The sequence below is a fragment of the Phymastichus coffea genome, unplaced genomic scaffold, assembly GCF_024137745.1.
Source record: "Phymastichus coffea isolate CEN01 unplaced genomic scaffold, Cenicafe_Pcof_1.1 PCOF00031, whole genome shotgun sequence".
NCBI classification, from domain to species: domain Eukaryota; kingdom Metazoa; phylum Arthropoda; class Insecta; order Hymenoptera; family Eulophidae; genus Phymastichus; species Phymastichus coffea.
In genome coordinates, this window is record NW_026706842.1 from 346,510 (window position 1) to 364,952 (window position 18,443).

The following is an 18,443-nucleotide window of genomic DNA, read 5'->3' on the forward strand; positions in this document are numbered from 1 at the left end:
ACAGTCTAATTAAATATTAATCGTCAATCAAAATTGCATCTCGAATAATTAGCAAGCAACTTCATTTATCGCACGTTTTTAGAGTTTTTAAAAATTGTTGAAGTCATTGATAATGATAAAGTACGGATTATGTGTAACAGATATTTAATTAATTGATATCTCAAATTTGACTGAAATTATAACTACGTATCATTGTTTATAAAAAATGTACCGATTAATTACATCACTGGACTTGCCGAGCAATACTATATCTGAGTTACAGAAAAGGGGATTTATTTATGTGGAGGATTTATTAAATAATCTAGGTAAGACAGAAATTGTATTGTATAATTGTTTTTATTTCCATTATATCCGAAAATATATAATTTATAATTTTGTTCCGTTTTAAAGAAAATAATGATTAATTGCTCAAACTAAAGATGATACATTTTATGTTTCTTAGAAAATTTACAGAAACTCAGTCTTGATGTATCTGTAATTAAAAAGCTATTACAATTTTCTGAAAATATGGCCTTAGATGTTTGGCAGGTATTTAAATTTCATATTCATTATTTCTACTTGATTGTAATATTTTTTGTTGTAATAAATTTAAAATTGAATGTATAATATTCTTATAGAGAGAATCTCAAAAAGAAGGTATATCAACATGTTGTTCTCTTTTGGATAATATTTTTGAAAATGGAGTACAATGTGGAGTAATTACTGAATTAAGTGGTGCCTCATTCTCAGGGAAAACACAAATTTGGTGATTTTTAATGTGGCAGTTGATTAATAATAATAATCAATGTCTTTATATATTTTGATAGCTTCTGTTATAAGAAAACTTTTTTAACAATTATATTTTTTCAGTATGCAACTTTGTATATCTGTGCAATTGAAAAAATGCCATGGTGGATTAAATGGACGAGCTATATACATAGACACAAGAAGTGGAATTTCTGCCCTAAGATTCAGTGGTAAGACTATTTTATCAAATTTTAATTAAATTTATTTGTACTTGACAGAATTACTTAATTATTTTTTGTACAAATTTGGCAGATATAACATTCACATGTTTTAAGTATAAATTGCTTTATACTGTTGAAAAACAGTTAGATCATGCATTAAATTGCTTCATTATTTTATATCGATAATTGAAAAACATCAACGATGATCCCCATTAATATGAATGTTTTTTTTCTAAACAATATTCTAGAACTTAAGCATTTATGCATATTACACCATTTTTTTTTTGGGCATTTGAAAAATAGTTCATTAATTATTCATATGTTCTAATCTTCTAAATTTATAGATGTTATCATATCTCTAAACTAGTTTTAGAGATTATTTTCAGACCATTTTTTGCAATTAAGGTTGACTATTATTAAAACATTCTGAAAGGAGTCTCATTTTAATGGAAATTTCAATTAATATTTGAAATATTCTGTAAGTGGCAATTTGTTCATAGTTCAATCTACTTAAGTATTTTTATTGACTTGCAATATAAGTATATATGTGCATATTTTTTAAATTAATGATGTAAGAAAAATACAATCTACTATATATATGTACTGAAACTCTCTAGCAATATTTGATACTATGATAAACTATCATTTAAGTGCTTTAAGATTCCAAGGATATTTTTACAACAAAGAGAGAAAAAGATATCACACTAAAAATTACACTAATGTATGTAACTATTAACGATATCAGTTAAAATCTCTATATATGATAACATATTGGTTTTGATAATAAACACCCTCATTTTCATAATCTCTGTGAGGCCTTAAGCTGGAAAATTGATTTGTTTCACAGCACAAGTAAGTTACATTATTTTGCAAAATATCACATATTCTTTTATGTTCCTTTTGAGCTTCTTCAGCAGTATATGATGTTAAAACAAATGGACATTTTTGTTCAGGCAGGCTTCGTATTGATTCCGACCATGAGTCATTAGGAGAATCTATATTTTCACATTCATGAATTCCTAAATTATATCCTACAATAATATCAGGTTTAACAAAACACTCACTAACAACATACTCTTTATATAAAACACCATTCATTTCAAGATAGAGTTTCATATTCTTTTCATTACAACAATCACAAATGTCACATTCCAGTTTTTCACTGTTGCTATCTAATTCTGGGCCAATTAAGACAATATTTAAGACAGTTAATGTTGGTATCCAATGAAGAAGTATTTCCCAAATTTCTATTCCATCAACCTCTATCATATTTGCTCCAATTACATGAATGGTTAATGTGGAGCCAATTGGGTGTTCTAGTCTTTCCAAAGCATAAAGTAAAGTTAATGGTCTAGTGAGATATTCTGATATGTGAGGTATCTGAATATCACTGGGCACATTGAGAGATTTGTCTTCATTCATATATAAGTCAATAAAGTTTCTTATAGAACCTGGCAAATATGCTGTTTCTGTATGATAAGGTACAACATTCCGTGGAGGGTGTCTGATAAAAACAGTGGTGGCTATGTCTAAATCATAGCAAAGACTAAGCATTTGACATATTTTGTCATGATTAGAATCATTTTTGTGTTTCTCACAAAAACTGGCACAAGGGCATGATGAACAGTCTGTTAATAACTTTAAGTTTGTTTCATGACAAACAGCACAAGCCCTAGGAAACTTGAACATTTCTTCTTCATATGGAAGTAATCTTCTATCAAGTTTTATACTGACCATCAGCATTAAATTTGTTTTTGCTTTAATCCAATCATCTGCACTAGCATTTTGATAGCCTTCCAAAAGATTGGACTTGTCTGTCTCATCGAGCATTTCAGCCAGAACACGACATACATTTTTATGCTGTAGCCAGTGTTGCTTTTGGTGTTCTTTTCCGCAGTAAGAGATCATTTTACAATTACTACACTTCTTTAAAGGTGTTTCATTTCCACTTGATTTACAAACATGACAAGTATTTGGGTAGAAAAAGAGATTATGTAAGTCTTCAGTCATGGTGTGAAAAATTGGAGTCTTCTCTTTCTGTAATCATAAAAAAACTTTGATTAACTTAACCATTTATTACATAAATAGAGTAATTATGTCTTAATTACCTACCAAACTAATAAGCTGTACAAGCAGAGAGTATGGTTAAGATAAAAATTAGTTATTTTACCACAATTGTGCAACAACTTTTCCCCAAAAAGCTTATTCTATACATTTTTTTTTAAATACAATTTTGTACAAAATTTTGTATACAGTTTGAAAAATCACAAACTATTTTAAAACAGTATAAATTAACAATAATAGGAACACTTAGAGGATGCAATTTTACTTCTGCATATGAGCATCAATGAGCATTCATGTGTGTGAACTGTGAACTACTGTGGCTTAGCGGTAGTGATTTAACCATGAAAAATTTCGCGTTTGCGCTTTACGCCTTCTTTTTGTGATGGGTCCTGGTCGTGAGTGGTAATTATTTTCGATTTGAGTTATTTATAACTTTATTTAGTTGTAATTAATTATTGAAGCGATTGATTACTAAACAAAAGAAAAAATTATTGACCGTATTCAAATTTCAAAAAACAATTAGATTAATATATAGGATAGGCTACTCTACTGATAATGGTTGGCTGAAATTTCAAATGAGATTTCCGCAAGTGAAATCTCTGCCAGTGAAGCGATATCTCATCTATGGCCTATCCCGAGAACTTAGCTGCGAATTTGATTCAGTTTTTTACCTGAGATCACGGTGAAAGATTAAAAGAAGCGAAAGTCCACATTATCATTCGTCACATTTAATGAATGAGAATTATACTCATTGTAATCAACAATAAAATTAAAAACATATTTTACAATATTCAATTTAATATAAGAAGTGAGAATATGATAGCGTATATTCTGTAAAAAATAGAAAATGTTTATTAATGTATTTGAATGGAAGTTCTAATTGAAATAAATAGGACATGACAAATAATTTGAAAGTATGATATGAAATTTATTCACATCAAAGTTACAAAGCTAAGATATATAGCTTTAAAAATATCAAAAATTTTGAAGTTTATTTTCCAAATAGATTTGTCAACTAATGTGTAATAAATCAATTAAATTTTAAGTATGTATAAAAAAAAGCATCCTCAAAATAAATTAAAAAAATATTCACAGTAAAAATGTATTATAAGATACTATTTGTAGAGAAAGGAACAAAGTTCTACGATCCAACGTGTAAAATATTAATAATGCGATATTTTTGTAACTTACTTTTCTAAACAATCTTAAAAAATATAAGAAGCTTTATCAGATTTGGAATAAATAAAAAAATTAAAATTTTAGCAGTGAATAATTAATATACTTTTGGCAACAAAACTACCACACTTTAACGAGTTTATGGATAATATATGGTTCAGTCTGATTTTTTCTTTTATTCCTGCGCAACTGCAACCCGGCAAACGTCAAAAATATTGAATTAATATATACAGGGTGGCCCATTTTAAGTGATCCACTCAGATATCTAGATTGGAGTGAGTTTTATCGAAAAAAGTTTCAGACAAAAGTTACTCAACTTTGAGGGGGCCATGTTTCTATGACCTTGGATTTGACCTTGGAGGTCATGTTCAAGGTCATTTCAAGGTCAACTTTGTTTTTTTAAATAGGAACCCCCATTTTTGATCCCGGATTCGGAAAGAGCGGGAAATTTTACGTCCAAAACGGTATTTTTAAATTTTTTTTCATGGCCTAGAGAAGGTCGATTTAAGGTCAAATGCTTGAAAAACTGCCTAAAAGCGTTTTTTTAATTTTTAAGATATCGAAAAATGACCTCTACAAAATTTATTCAGAATAGAGTGGGCCACCCAATGCACCAAAAACCTTTGACCTTTAACCTAATTTTGAAGGTCATTTCAAGGTCGAAGTGTTGTTTGTAATGGAAATCCCTCTTTTTAACCCCGGATACGCACATAGCGCGAAATCCGACGTTTGGATAAGGTATTGTGTTGAGTTTCGCGCTATGTGCGAATCCGGGGTCAAAAAGAGGGGTTTCCATTACAAAAAACACTTCGACCTTGCAATGACCTTCAAAATGAGGTTAAAGGTCAAAGGTTTTTGGTGCATTGGGTGGCCCACTCTATTCTGAACAAATTTTGTAGAGATCATTTTTCGATATCTTAAAAATTAAAAAAACGCTTTTAGGCAGTTTTTCAAGCATTTGACCTTAAATCGACCTTCTCTAGGCCATGAAAAAAAATTTAAAAATACCGTTTTGGACGTAAAATTTCCCGCTCTTTCCGAATCCGGGGTCAAAAATGGGGGTTCCTATTTAAAAAAACAAAGTTGACCTTGAAATGACCTTGAACATGACCTCCAAGGTCAAATCCAAGGTCATAGAAACATGGCCCCCTCAAAGTTGAGTAACTTTTGTCTGAAACTTTTTTCGATAAAACTCACTCCAATCTAGATATCTGAGTGGATCACTTAAAATGGGCCACCCTGTATATATAATGTTTTTATTGGCATAATCTGTGTACATTATATAGCCACATCACCACCACAGTGCGCCGGTGAGGGCGCTGTGAATTACAGTGTTCAAATACAAAATTGGTTCCATAAAAATTATAAATTCAAACTAGTATAATGATATGTAGTATAAAAATATGGCCATTTAGAACTTCTGACGATACAAAAATACGAGTGATTTTTCTATAAGTGGTACAATGTAAAAGTGTAAAACTTCTAGGTCTGTATAACTAATAATACAGCATATAAAATCTCTCACGGTGCAAAAAATATACGTGATTTTTATAACTAGTGCAATATAAAATTATAAAACATAACTCTTTATGGCATTCAGTTTTAGTAATACTAAGATAAACTTGACGGTTTAACAGCCTACATAGTATTTTAGTTGACAACTTTCTTAACTTTGGTAGACAACTTACTTAAAATATTTGTACTTGCATCTATATTAAAAAATAAAAATAATAGGAAAGAATAAAAGTTTTAATTAGCAACTAAACAAGAAGTTAAATATTTATGTCTATTCTTAGAATAAAGTCTGATAAAACATCTATTACATTTATGTTCATGTCTTTGAGAAGAGGAATTTTTGAGGTAGGTTCGGATTTAGTTAATCTTAACAGTTCTTTGGACATTTTGGTTCTTTGCTTAGATAACAGTTCACAGCGCCAAAAGACATGATCAATGTTCTCTTTTTCTTTCCCACATCGGCACATATCAGAACTTACAATGTTGAATCTGAACAAATGATAATTTAATGACATATGGCCACTTCTTATACGATTTAACGTAGTTATTGATTTTCTTGGCAAATGAAATGAACGAATTTTTGCTTCTGTGGTATATCTTTTAGAAATACAGAGTCCGAACTTTTCCAAATAACATACGTAAATATGTTACAATAAAAAATGTTAATTGCATAATATTTTTAATACTTATTTTATAAATAAATGTCTGTTTATTCCAAAATAAATTGAATTTGGGATAATTTACATCGGATTTAACGTGTATACTAAAAAATGAAATTGAATGTTCATACCGGAGATAAAAAGAGGAACATATTCGCGCGTACGGCATATTAATATTGATAAAATGTTAAAAATAAAAAAATAAGTTTTAATCTTAAAAACAGAAAAAAATGAAAAAGCCGAACAAAAAGTTGAATGTCTATTGCCAAAGTCTACGATTTCGGCATCTGTTAATCTTTTCGGAAATGTTATTTAGCATGCCTGTGCGTTAATACTCTGACTTTTAAGCATGGAGCTCCATGAAAAAATCGTTGAACAATGCTGAAAAATACAAATAAGAAATAAGTCGATGATTAAGCTGCAATTAAGTAATATTAATAAACTTTCGTAACAGTTGGTTAAATAAATTGGTTGAAAACAAGTGCAAAAGCACGAAATAAATTGAGAGATTAATACAATTAGATTAGGTTTTTACTGTGAGCGTGGATTAATAGGACATGTTAATTAAACGGGCGATCGTAAACGTGACACGAAATAAAAGAAATGGTGTTGGTTTATTTTATCTTTCGGCAACGAAACACAACAGTTCTGGCCGAGAGGCTTAGGTGTACGGAGTAAATACAAATATCAATAGCGGTACTTGTTGATTGTAATAGGTATAAGAGAGAGAGAGAGAGAGAGAGAGAGAGAGAGAGAGAGAGAGAGAAAGTGAGAAAACAAAACACATGCGAGCTAACTTGAATCTCCAAGGATGCTAAACACATCAAAACACTTGCCAAGTAAACATCGTTGCTGTAGACAACGATGCAGATGTTGGTCGGTAAGGGCGCGAGAGCTGCTGGCGTTGATCGATCACCCTCCGTTTCTTCGTGGCGTCTAGAGAGCGACAGCCCCAACGATGACGATTTTTCCTCTATCGCATGCCGCTCTCCCCCTCCCCCCTGCCACTTTTCAACCTCGTACTTTTACTTGGTGCGCTCCCGAATTTTACGCCAGCCTATCTCACGTTCGCTCTTTTACATCATGGTCGCTCCTTAGTCTACACGCGTGCCTTAATGAATCTTTATTCGTTACATTTTCGAGTTGCTTTAATTTTTTGATGAGATTTATTCATCAGGTTCATTTCCTTAACCATATTTTGGATTAGACGTTTGGCGAAAGGAGAAATGATGGATGTTTAGGTGCATAAGATGAAATAAATAATTATATCACACTGGTAATATATAAATATCACTATAATATTGAGTTGGAATGGGTGTGCTATGCGCAGACGAGCACTACAGAGTACCGCGAGTGATGCACGCGCGTACCAAAGAGTGTAGCGAGACGAGGAGTTGGCGATGCTCACTCGACGAGACGTTGCGTCCTTCTGGTCATTCGCGGGGATGCAAGGATGCACCACCGAGCCAGGCTTTTGCTTCTCACTTTCTCCGAGAACACTCATTGCTTTTGCTCGTCGAAGAGGGAGAAGAAAAAGCGAAAATATGATGGAAAAAAGTGCGCACGCGGGCATGCTACAAAAAAGGCCCAGCCGAAAAGGTTCGGCTGTCGTTTATTGCACTACGTGCTCAATGAGCTGATCGCTTGTCGGACACCATAAAAAATAAATCGTAAATCAACTAAGGTGTTGATTTACGATTTATCGGAAAAACTGAGAGAAAGGTTGAGGAACATGTGCGGTGCAAATTTTGGAAAAGTCTGCGACCCCACAGTACCCCCTGCCAGTGATGAAGTCACGAAAAGAAAGCACAAATAGTGATGATGAACGCGTGACAATGAATGATTATCATAATACAGTAAAATTAATTGAAACCAGCTTGATAACGCTCTGCGAAACGTACACGACGTGTGGATCTTCGGATAGCTGGTTGTTGTCCGTTGTTTTCATGAGCTGTCATGAAATCACGATAACGCACCAGCGCACAAGTCAATCGTTGCTAACTTAAAAAAATGGCTTGGCGGTAAGAGATTTGCGGACAATAAAGTAATCGAAGCTGTAAATGGGTATTTTGAGGAGCTTGACGAATCAGTCTATAGAGATGGCATTACTAGACTAGAACACCGCTATGAGAAATGTATCAGCCTTGGAGGAGATTATGTTGAGAAATAAAAAAAAAAATTCTTAAAAACGTTGTTTTTCTTGGTCAGGTCGGAAACTTATCAATCCACCCTCGTAAAACTATTTAAAAAAATGGTTCACTCAAGACCTACATGGTGGCTTGAATACAATGTCAAGCTTCTAGTTTCCCGATTCGGTTTCAAAAAATCCCGGTCATGCTCAGATAACTTATGAATCCTTACAACGAAGATCTACATTAATTTTGGAAAAGGTTTATACGTGTCAGCTGCTTATCTTGATGTTAAAATTGCTTTTGATGACGTTGATGTTAGCTCACTGGCATACCTTCTGAAAGATTTGGGTCTGGCGAAAAGTTTATGCAAATGTTATCACAATGTCACCTTGAAAAAAATAGTTCGTTTTACTATTAATAGTAACATTTATAGACCTTTCATTGTTAGAAAAGAAGTTCCGCAAAGTTGTATTTCTAGCCCTACTCTTTACAGCATTAGTGTTATCCATTTAATATATATTTCAGTTATTAACGGTGAATGTTTACAATTTAGTTAGGTTCACAAAATTGCCGACGATCTCGCCAAAAAAGCTACAGGTATCGGAACAAAATCGGCTCATTTCATCCCTTATTCAGATTTCCGTTAACTAGTCAACGACATCTGCAAAACGAAATTCCACGATTTTCTTATAAACTTCGATACAAACAAAGGGATGCTATACTTTGACCTATGCTATGAAAACTCGTCTAAACCACGGTTCTACAAACTACCACTGCTAAAGATGGAAGCAGTTACAATAACGCGGGTAAAACGCAATCACTACAGCCTTGCCTAGAGGGCTTGCGTTAAGTTAAGCCCCACTGGTGCCAATAAAACAGAACAGAACAGAAAACAAAATTTGTAACGGCTCGCTTGTTAACTGTTGCGTTTGTGAATTACGATAATGAAAGAATAATTTTGTGTTTAATTTTTGTTTAACTTTTTGGTAATTGTAGTAAGTAAATGATGTGAAATGATCGCAAAAATGATAAATTATGTTTTTTAGTGAATAAAAGTTACATAGTTTAAAATCTGTGCTGATTAATAAGAATCATGGGTATCCCTGGATTAGCGTCATACATTAAACAAAGATCAGAAACTTTTTCAAAAAGAATTGAATTGCATGATACCAAATTAGTTATTGATGGATATTGTATTGCTTGTGAACTGTACGTTTCAAACAAATGTAATTATTGTTTTGGAGGTGACTATGGAGAATATGCATATTATGTATCAGAATTCTTAGACGAGTTATTAAAATGTAAAATAACTCCTTTGGTAATATATGATGGTGGTTTAGAAAGCAAAAAATTAAAGACCATATTAAAGCGTTCAAAAGAAAAACTTCTATTAGCATCATATTCTACACCTACTAACGAGCAAAAAATAATTCCTCTTTTGATATTCGATATTTTCAGATATATTGTACAACGTAAAAATATCACAATAGTTCAATCATTATTTGAAGCAGATAATCATATTGGTTCTATAGCTAGGATCTTACATTACCCAGTATTAAGTAATGACTCAGATTTTTTTATTTTTGATGTTAAGTATATTCCCTATAGTTCATTAGAAAATGGAATCTTTATAAATTCTAGTGGTAATGGATATGTCAAGTACTGCAGAGTATTTACAAATGATAATTTTATAAAGAATTTTCATGGTATGAATAAAACCAGCTTACCATTAGCAGCAGCTCTTTTGGGAAATGATTATATTGATAGTAATTTGTTTGAACATTTTTTCTCCTCTATTTCTATTTCTGATGTCTTCAAAGAAAGTGATCTCAAAAACAAGTTACATTATAGAATAGAAATGCTATTCCGATGGCTCCAACATCATTCATTAGATTATGCTTTGACAATTATATTGGACAAATTAGATATCGAAAAACGCGAATCAATTGTTGAAATGATTGAAATGATTATTAATGGGTACTTGGTACTATCATCAGAAATGCTCAAACCTCTAGGATACACATCTGAAGAGATAAATGAATTAACAGAATCCTTAGAATGTAAATATTATAAATTTGATCGAGCTAAATGTTTAGAGTTATCAGAAAAAAAGGAATTTGATTGTGAAATTCTTTCAACTTTACTTTCTGATGATATAACGAATACATTGTTTATTAATGAATGCAGTATTATAAAGTCAAATGTTAACACTCAAGTCAATGAATCAATTCCTTCATGGTTCTTAAAAGAATATAATGCTGCAAAATTTCCTGGATATTTCATGGATATGTTACATCAACAACTTATAGTTTGTTCAGTGCAAATGGAAAATTATCAATATCCAGCTTGCATTGTTATTAGTTTGAATATAATCAGAGTTATCTTTAGACTGCTAAGTAATGGAACTAATAACTCCAAAATGTTGCAGTATATTGCAAGAGGAAAGGGAGCAAATATAAAAACATATGAATTGGATTGTAATGATGATAATTTTTTTAGAAATCTAAAACTTCCTACTCTTGATAAACTTATAGAATTATCAAAACTAGACAGAAAGAAAATTTTTATTTCAACACTTGATGTTTCTGATGAATTCATAATGAAATTTCCACCTACTTGGAGATTGTATGTGGCAATAATAACATATTGGTCTAAAAAAGCTGATAACATTTTTGTCACTAAATGGCATGTATATTCTTTGGTATTAATGATGATCTATCATGTTGTTAAAAAAGTAATTCAATTTGGATCATACTTCAATATAAATCCTGGTGATGTAATCATTAAAAATATAATAAATGAAAACAAAGTCCAAGTCCAACTGTTAGTTGATATGCCAGTGAAAAATGCTCTTGAAAAATTACAAAAAGCTGATTGTATAAAGACTCAGGAATTTTTTACATCAATCAAGAATAAAAATCAAGAAAATTTTAACATAACAATTGTTCATGCATTTTCATTATTACAAAATAGCTTGAAATATGGTATACATTTGAATACATTACTTGGCTACCCATATCCAAATTTGGACATAGCTGAATTTTTTAGCGGTACTATGATCTACAATTTCTACAAAGATCTTAGACCATACAATCATTTGAATGAGAGAATAAAGATCATATTTGCAAATTCACCAAGTATTTTACAGTTGTTTATTTCTATATCAACTACATTTCAAACTCTAGTTACAAAATAGCTTAGATTAGAAATATTAAAGTAAATTTAATGCTTTTTGGTACAAAAATATTAACCATTTTTTATGTTTTTGACAATGTTAATTATTTAACGTGATTTTTACTTGACTGATTAAGGACTATACAAAAACTAGATTGTCTTTTGTCTTTTCTCATTTATAATTATGTATAAAAAATTATTTAAACAAATTATATTGAAAATTATTACTTTGAAAAATTGAGTGCAACAATCGATTTTACGGAAAAAAATCGCGTCTATATAACAATTTTTTGTTAGAGCTCAATTTGTTATCATAAATGACAAAAGAAATTTATATTTTATATCTTGGCTATATAATGGTTTTGCTATCTAATTAGTTTGTTGCTATTAAATCTAATTTTTGCATAGACCTTAAGGAACCTTTGTATTTTTTATTTATAATAGTAAGTGCCCTATTTTTAATTGTAAATTAAAGTTTGTATAAATGTACTTGTCTCATAAATTTTTATGATACTAATAATATATATTTTATACTTTTAAATAAAATTATTCACAGTTCTGTACATAAAAAAATATTTTTTATTAAATATGGTAGATTTTTAATTATATTGTTATCCTAGTCTCTGTTATTATTATAATGTACAAATAGTGCAATGCAATTTTATAATTAGGTTTATAATAATTTATTCTGCAGCTGCAGCGCAAAGGCCAGTAGTAATATTGTACATATATAATAACAGTTTATTCTATTGTAATTAGTATCAGTACTATGTAACGTGACACTCAGAGTGACGTAGATGACTTGTGGATATGACTCCGGAGAGTCCGGAGTCCAACTTGTCAGAGCTTAATTAAGAGTGCTGTAAGAAGAGTTATATATTGTTATATCTAATCTTTCAAATAAATTAACCAAATTCGGCAGTTATTTATTTGTGAATATGTATTAATATTGAATAATTATTTATAGTAAAATATAGTTATTGAGTTTTAATGTTTTAAAACACTAAATTTTTACCAATTGAGTGTTAAAATGTATTTATAACCTAAAAATATAAACAATAACCTAACAATACGAATATTTAGAATAGTTTTATTAGTACACTATTTTAAATAATTTACATAATGGGTATACCGGGATTGATGACATATATCAATCAGCATTCAGATGTATATCTTAAAAATTACAACTTACATGATACATGTCTAGTTATCGATGGTAACAGTTTGGCTTCACAATTGTATACCTATGAAGCTAAATGTAATTGCTGCTTTGGGGGAGATTATGACAAATATGCTTACAGTGTATCTAATTTTTTTAATGACTTACTCAAATGTAATATAACTCCATTGATATTAATCGATGGAGGGTCTGAAGATAAGAAATTAAATACACTTTATAAAAGAACTAAGGAAAGAATTAATACAGCATACAACTTGATACCTTACAAACAATCTAGAACTCAATTGTTTCCATTATTTTTAAAAGAAGTATTCAAAGATGTTGTTCATGAAAAGGGTATCAAATGTGCACAATCTTTATTTGAAGCTGATGATGACATCGCATCTGTAGCAAAGATATTAAACTGTCCTGTGTTGAGTTTTGACTCTGACTTTTATATATTTGATGTAATCTATATTCCATATAATACTTTAAATTATGGTATAACAAAGAAACCTTGTGGCAATGGATACATGAAGACATGCAAAGTTTATAAAATTGATTATTTTTTGCAAAGATTTCCTGGTATGGATAAGTCATTAATGCCTTTGGCTGCTACATTATTAGGCAATGATTATATCAATAAAAGTACTTTCAAAAACTTTTTTTTCACACTCAAATTAACAAAAGCTTCAAAGAGAAGATATAATGAACTGCAAAGAAGAATAGAAGCTGTTTTCAGATGGCTTCAAAATCAAACACTAGATAGTGGAATTGCGAAGGTACTAAGTAAATTAGATTCAAACAAAAGAGAAAAAGTTTTAGAAGTCATGGAAATGATAATAAATGGGTATTTGATTGCATCTGCAAAAATGATGATCCCGTTGGGATTTTCTATGGAATCTATAAATAGTTTTATACAAAAATTTCCAAATAATCCATATAAATTTCAACATGATATTAATAATCTTAATGTCCCAGACAGTCCAAAAAATGAAGATGAATCAGATCTAAGTTGCAATGAAGATAGTAATTCACTATCTGATGAGTTAGAGATTGTAACACCAAAAAATGAAAGTAACTTTATTAAAAAAGTTCCTGAATGGTTTATAGAAGATTTCCATGCTGCCAAATTTCCATCATATTTCATTGATATGTTAACCCGACAAATATATTCATGTCCCGTTCAAGTGGAAGATTTTTCACGTCCTACTACTATAAACATTAGTTTGAAAATTATTCGTGTAATTTTCAAATTATTAAATACTGGTACAACTAATATTGATACCCTAGAATATATCGCTAGAGGAAAATTGACCAGTATAATTACATGCAAGTTAAAATGTGATGATCATATTTTGAATTGTAAATTTCCATCGTTGTTTAATTTGCATGATCTTCCTCACTTAATAAGGAAAGAGATCATGGATGAAACACTACAAATTTCAAATGAACTTATAAATTGTTACCCACCTTCTTGGAGATTGTACATAGGAACTATTAAATACTGGATAGATGAAGCAGATGAACCTTTCAGAACAAATTGCCATTTATATGCTTTACTATTTATTATGCTCTATCATGTTATTGATGAGCAAATTGGATTTCATCGATCTCAAAGTTATTTTCACAAACATTATAATCAAAAAATTCAAATGTTACAACTAAGTCGTAATATAGCAATGGTGCATCCAGATCAAAATATGTCAATCGAGGAAGCTCTTCATAGAGTTAATGTGGATGACTGTCTTTTGGCTTGTCCATTCTTTTTAACCAATTTTGTAATGGATCAAGCGCTAATGCGAAATCCTAAAAAATATAACGTATCAACAGTTCATGCATTTTCTCTATTTCAAAATTGTCTGAGACATAGTATACACTTAAATGCATTATTAGGTTACCCATATCAGCCGCCATGCATCGCTAAGTTTTTTAATGGTACATTATTATATAATGTGTACAATAATTTTAAAAGCCGTCATGATATTAACTATTATATCAGTATCGTTTTACGAAATTCACCGTCTCTACTACAACTGTTCATTTCAATAGTAGCACCTTTTAAAACCTTACTTTGTAAGACTTTGGAAAATAAAACCAACAACAGAAAGAGAAAAAAAAATAAGAATAGACAAACACACAATCCTAATTCTTTGAAAGATGAGTTAGATGATGATGACGGTAACGACGACAGTGTTGTTCAAGAAAGTGTATCTTATAATGATGTAAATAATCGATATTCTGTACTCAGTGAACCTCATATGTAATTGTAAATAAAATTGTAGAACTACCGAAACACATATTTGTTTTAATTACAAATAAAGCATTATTGAAAATTATATTTTATTGTATAAACTCTTATCTTTTTTACCTTATATTTCTCCAAACGCGCAAATGGCATTTATTAGAAAAGTTTTTTAAAACAATAAATTGAAAGATTTTATAATTATTTTAGATTTTGTAAAAGGATGTAATAGGTGCCAGAAAGATTTTAAATTGGAAGAAAATGAAGCTTTTAGAAATATTCAAGTTTTATTACCCATGTCTTTAGAAGAATTTTTAACTGTCATTGATAATCTTAAAGTCGAAATTAAAAAGATCCGGAATAATAAACAGGTATTATTTAATTTAAAAAAAAAGATAAGTTTAACATAAAAAATTTTATTGTATTTTTTTTATAAGGTTCGCTTGATAATTGTCGATAGCTTATCCATGCCAATACTGTGTACGATTGGTGATCCATTAAAAAGACCTTATTATTATTCACGAATTCTTCATGAACTACACCAATTATGTCTTGAATATGAAGTGGCGGTAAAAAAATTAATTATTACGATCACATTAAATTATTGTATCAGTTACTTACCAAATTTCTTACGTTACATAGATTGTTATAACTAATGAAGTGATTACACAAATAGATAAAGACGGAATAACTTATTTAGCGGCAGCTGGTGGTCAATATGTCTCTGATTACGTTCATATGAAATTGGAATTGACAAGTTTGGGAAATAATAATTTTGCTATTCGGATAGTGAAAAGTCCGATAAGACATGAAATGTCAGAAAAGTTTAGGGTAAACTAATTTCCAACGTTATTATATTTTTATTCTATGTGATTTCAATTTTCGCAACATAAATTAATTCGTATATCAAATTTTTAATTCTTTACCTTTTTGCAGATTACGGAAGACGGAATAAGAAATGTACCTTGAAATAACTTGATCATCCTTTAGATAATATATACTATTGAGAGAAGTCAGTCTATATTTAGTTATGTTAAAATGTCAAAGTTTGACAAAAAATACTAAAGTAAGCCTACATTCATCGGAATAATCTTCTTCAAAACGCCGATATATAAACTAATATGTATTCAATACGACATGTAATTGAGAAATATTGAAAAATATTTTTATGGTTTGAATGTAAAGGCTATATTATTTAAAATTGTCTGCAAGCTCAGTTTGATGCTCCAGTTTTCAAGATCCTAAGTAGGCACAAGCTTCCGATGAGCTTTCAAGTTCCGCAGCAATTGTAACCATATACATTTTCACTTTAATGTTGTGTATTTACATTTTTTATGGTCGAAGTAATCAAATTTTGCATTTTTTTCAATGCTTTGAGATATTTGTGTGTAAAGTATATTGAATCGGTGTAATGAAAGGCTAGAACGAACTTCGAAACATGAACCGCTTGAGCTTTTTGAGCCTTTGCAGAAGTATATTTAGATGTAACAGAATTATTTAATGAAATAATTTGTACGTAGGTTTTATTTGTAAATATATTTGAAAGCATTTGTAAAAAAATAAGTAATGTTTTATTTCATTGCAATGAAATTACTTTATATACAATTACATGTTAAATATCATAAAGTGTCACACTACTGACATTGTATTGGCATTGTATCACTGCAAAGATGCACGTTCGTCATTGCCATTCCTTTATCGTTACAAAATACTTGTCGAACCAGAAGGAAGCTTTTTAATTTCGTCGAAAGGTTTAATTTTTCTAATTCAAATAATATTTGTATTTAACCATCGAGATACAGTATCACGGTCAGTAAAGTAAAAAGCATGACCTCGAAGTGTATCAGAATTAGCTTCGTGTTCACTGCATTCTTTGTTATTCAAATAGAAATATAACAAAATAAGATACAAAATACAAAAAATTAGAAGATGAAGTAATAATATTATCAAATATGTAGTTTAATTTAAAGATGAAAAACCGTGCGCCAAATTGAACTTTAGGCACGCTACTTATTTTCATAAATAGCATTTCAGCTTCATTAGTTGTAACAGTTTTCTAATCCTTTTTAAATAAAATACAACACTTATAATGTTTTGTAAACCTGTTATAAAATTCTTTATATGTTACAATTTATGAGCTTTAACATGTTTTGACTGTAAGATGGACGAATGTAATTTTCATCTATTTGGAATAAATCGCCGTCTAATTTATATTGTTACTTTCATTATTTGAATCACGCTTCATATGAGTTCATCAATATCTTTCCTTTGATGTTCATCAAAATTCTAAGTATAATTTTTAAAATAAATTATATACAAATTAATATTTAAAAAATGATAAGTAATTACGTGATTTAAATTCGCAAAATTGAAAACATGTAAATTTGTTATCTGCTGACTACATGCAGATAATGTACACTATACTGTGATTGGGACGGCGTTTCGATATTGATTTTGTATAATTTGATTCTACACAACTTTTTAAATTTTGTTTATTTAATATAATGAATTTTAATTGAATAGAAAATATAAAATAGTATATTAGAAAAGAAGATACTATCAAACATGTAAACTTTTTACAGAAAATTAGATTGGAAAATAACTAGTCTAAAGTATTTTACATAAAATATTTTTCTAGGAATAAATTAATAATTAAAATAATTATATGTGTAAGATCTGCCCATCATTAAAAAATGATCAAATGTACCTTTAGGTCATGTAGAATATTTTATACTAATTAATTTTTTGTTAATTTTTTCTTAGAAAAATATGTCATTTTTTAAGAAAATAGTATTTTACTTTTTGTGTTTTATAGAAAAATAAATAAAATTAAAAAATTTTTGTAAAATCAAGTCGCGAGGAATCGGTATCTTTACAAAACGAATTCAGCCATCTAGACTCAGCAAATTCAAATTCAATATAGTCGTATTTATTGTATTCTCTGCAAATCAATGTGTATTAATTTTTTGATGCTCCGTATATTCTTTATTTAATTTAACTTGTGTTTTTAAGCAAGCTCAGCAACTCCGGTGTGGAAATTTTTGCTAAAAGTTTAGGAAGCTTAGGGTGTAATAGGTTTTGATGCTCTTTGTAGATTTTGTTATATGATGATTTTCTTAACTTTTTCATTTTTGTTGCATAATCGATAAAAGAATCAACTTTCCTAATTCTGATAAAAAATACATTGAAAGATAGCGAAAGAGACAGAGCAAGTAATATGCGAACAGCAGTAAGAAATTAGCGGGAAAAGTGGGGACACGCGGTGCATAAGTAGTTGGTATATACTCATCAACTTCTTGCTTCTTTCCACTCACTTCCTCTCAAAAAATTTCTCACTTTTTTCTTCTTTCCGTCTAATTTCGATTTCACTCT

General features: G+C 29.9%; 4 protein-coding genes across 6 annotated transcripts; 3 read left to right on the plus strand and 1 right to left on the minus strand.

Annotated features, from left to right (window-relative positions):
• The first annotated feature begins 154 nt into the window (after window positions 1-154).
• Window positions 155-17,226, plus strand: LOC131663229 (uncharacterized). 2 transcript variants are annotated; one of them, XM_058933498.1, is made up of 8 exons: window positions 155-305; window positions 443-528; window positions 618-745; window positions 850-956; window positions 15,282-15,442; window positions 15,509-15,640; window positions 15,714-15,902; window positions 16,008-17,226. In XM_058933498.1, the coding sequence occupies exons 1-8, from the start codon at window positions 206-208 to the stop codon at window positions 16,038-16,040; spliced, it is 936 nt and encodes a 311-aa protein (XP_058789481.1). In that variant the 5' UTR covers window positions 155-205; the 3' UTR covers window positions 16,041-17,226. The 2 variants fall into 2 exon arrangements, with proteins under 2 accessions (XP_058789481.1, XP_058789482.1); XM_058933499.1 differs by having other exon boundaries at window positions 15,714-15,940; window positions 16,008-16,021.
• LOC131663227 (uncharacterized) lies at window positions 448-3,291 on the minus strand. The gene is made up of 2 exons (XM_058933497.1): window positions 3,060-3,291; window positions 448-2,984 (listed from the first exon to the last, which is right to left on the minus strand). The coding sequence occupies exon 2, from the start codon at window positions 2,955-2,957 to the stop codon at window positions 1,689-1,691; it is 1,269 nt and encodes a 422-aa protein (XP_058789480.1). The 5' UTR covers window positions 2,958-2,984; window positions 3,060-3,291; the 3' UTR covers window positions 448-1,688.
• LOC131663226 (protein asteroid-like) lies at window positions 9,345-12,146 on the plus strand. 2 transcript variants are annotated; one of them, XM_058933496.1, is made up of 2 exons: window positions 9,345-9,702; window positions 9,952-12,146. In XM_058933496.1, the coding sequence occupies exons 1-2, from the start codon at window positions 9,587-9,589 to the stop codon at window positions 11,687-11,689; spliced, it is 1,854 nt and encodes a 617-aa protein (XP_058789479.1). In that variant the 5' UTR covers window positions 9,345-9,586; the 3' UTR covers window positions 11,690-12,146. The 2 variants fall into 2 exon arrangements, with proteins under 2 accessions (XP_058789479.1, XP_058789478.1); XM_058933495.1 differs by having other exon boundaries at window positions 9,374-9,479; window positions 9,540-12,146.
• LOC131663225 (protein asteroid-like) lies at window positions 12,352-15,128 on the plus strand. The gene has a single exon (XM_058933494.1). It carries the CDS (start codon window positions 12,790-12,792, stop codon window positions 15,091-15,093), a length of 2,304 nt encoding a protein of 767 aa, XP_058789477.1. The 5' UTR covers window positions 12,352-12,789; the 3' UTR covers window positions 15,094-15,128.
• Window positions 17,227-18,443: the final 1,217 nt, after the last annotated feature.

Bases quoted from the DNA above. Each gene is read 5' to 3' on its own strand.
- LOC131663225 (XM_058933494.1), top strand. From the start codon at position 12,790: ATGGGTATACCGGGATTGATGACATATATCAATCAGCATTCAGATGTA.
- LOC131663226 (XM_058933495.1), top strand. From the start codon at position 9,587: ATGGGTATCCCTGGATTAGCGTCATACATTAAACAAAGATCAGAAACT.
- LOC131663229 (XM_058933498.1), top strand. From the start codon at position 206: ATGTACCGATTAATTACATCACTGGACTTGCCGAGCAATACTATATCT. The intron at 529-617 runs GTATTTAAATTT...ATATTCTTATAG, and splicing joins TGGCCTTAGATGTTTGGCAG to AGAGAATCTCAAAAAGAAGG. The intron at 15,443-15,508 runs GTATTATTTAAT...TTTTTTTATAAG, and splicing joins AGATCCGGAATAATAAACAG to GTTCGCTTGATAATTGTCGA.
- LOC131663227 (XM_058933497.1), bottom strand. From the start codon at position 2,957: ATGACTGAAGACTTACATAATCTCTTTTTCTACCCAAATACTTGTCAT.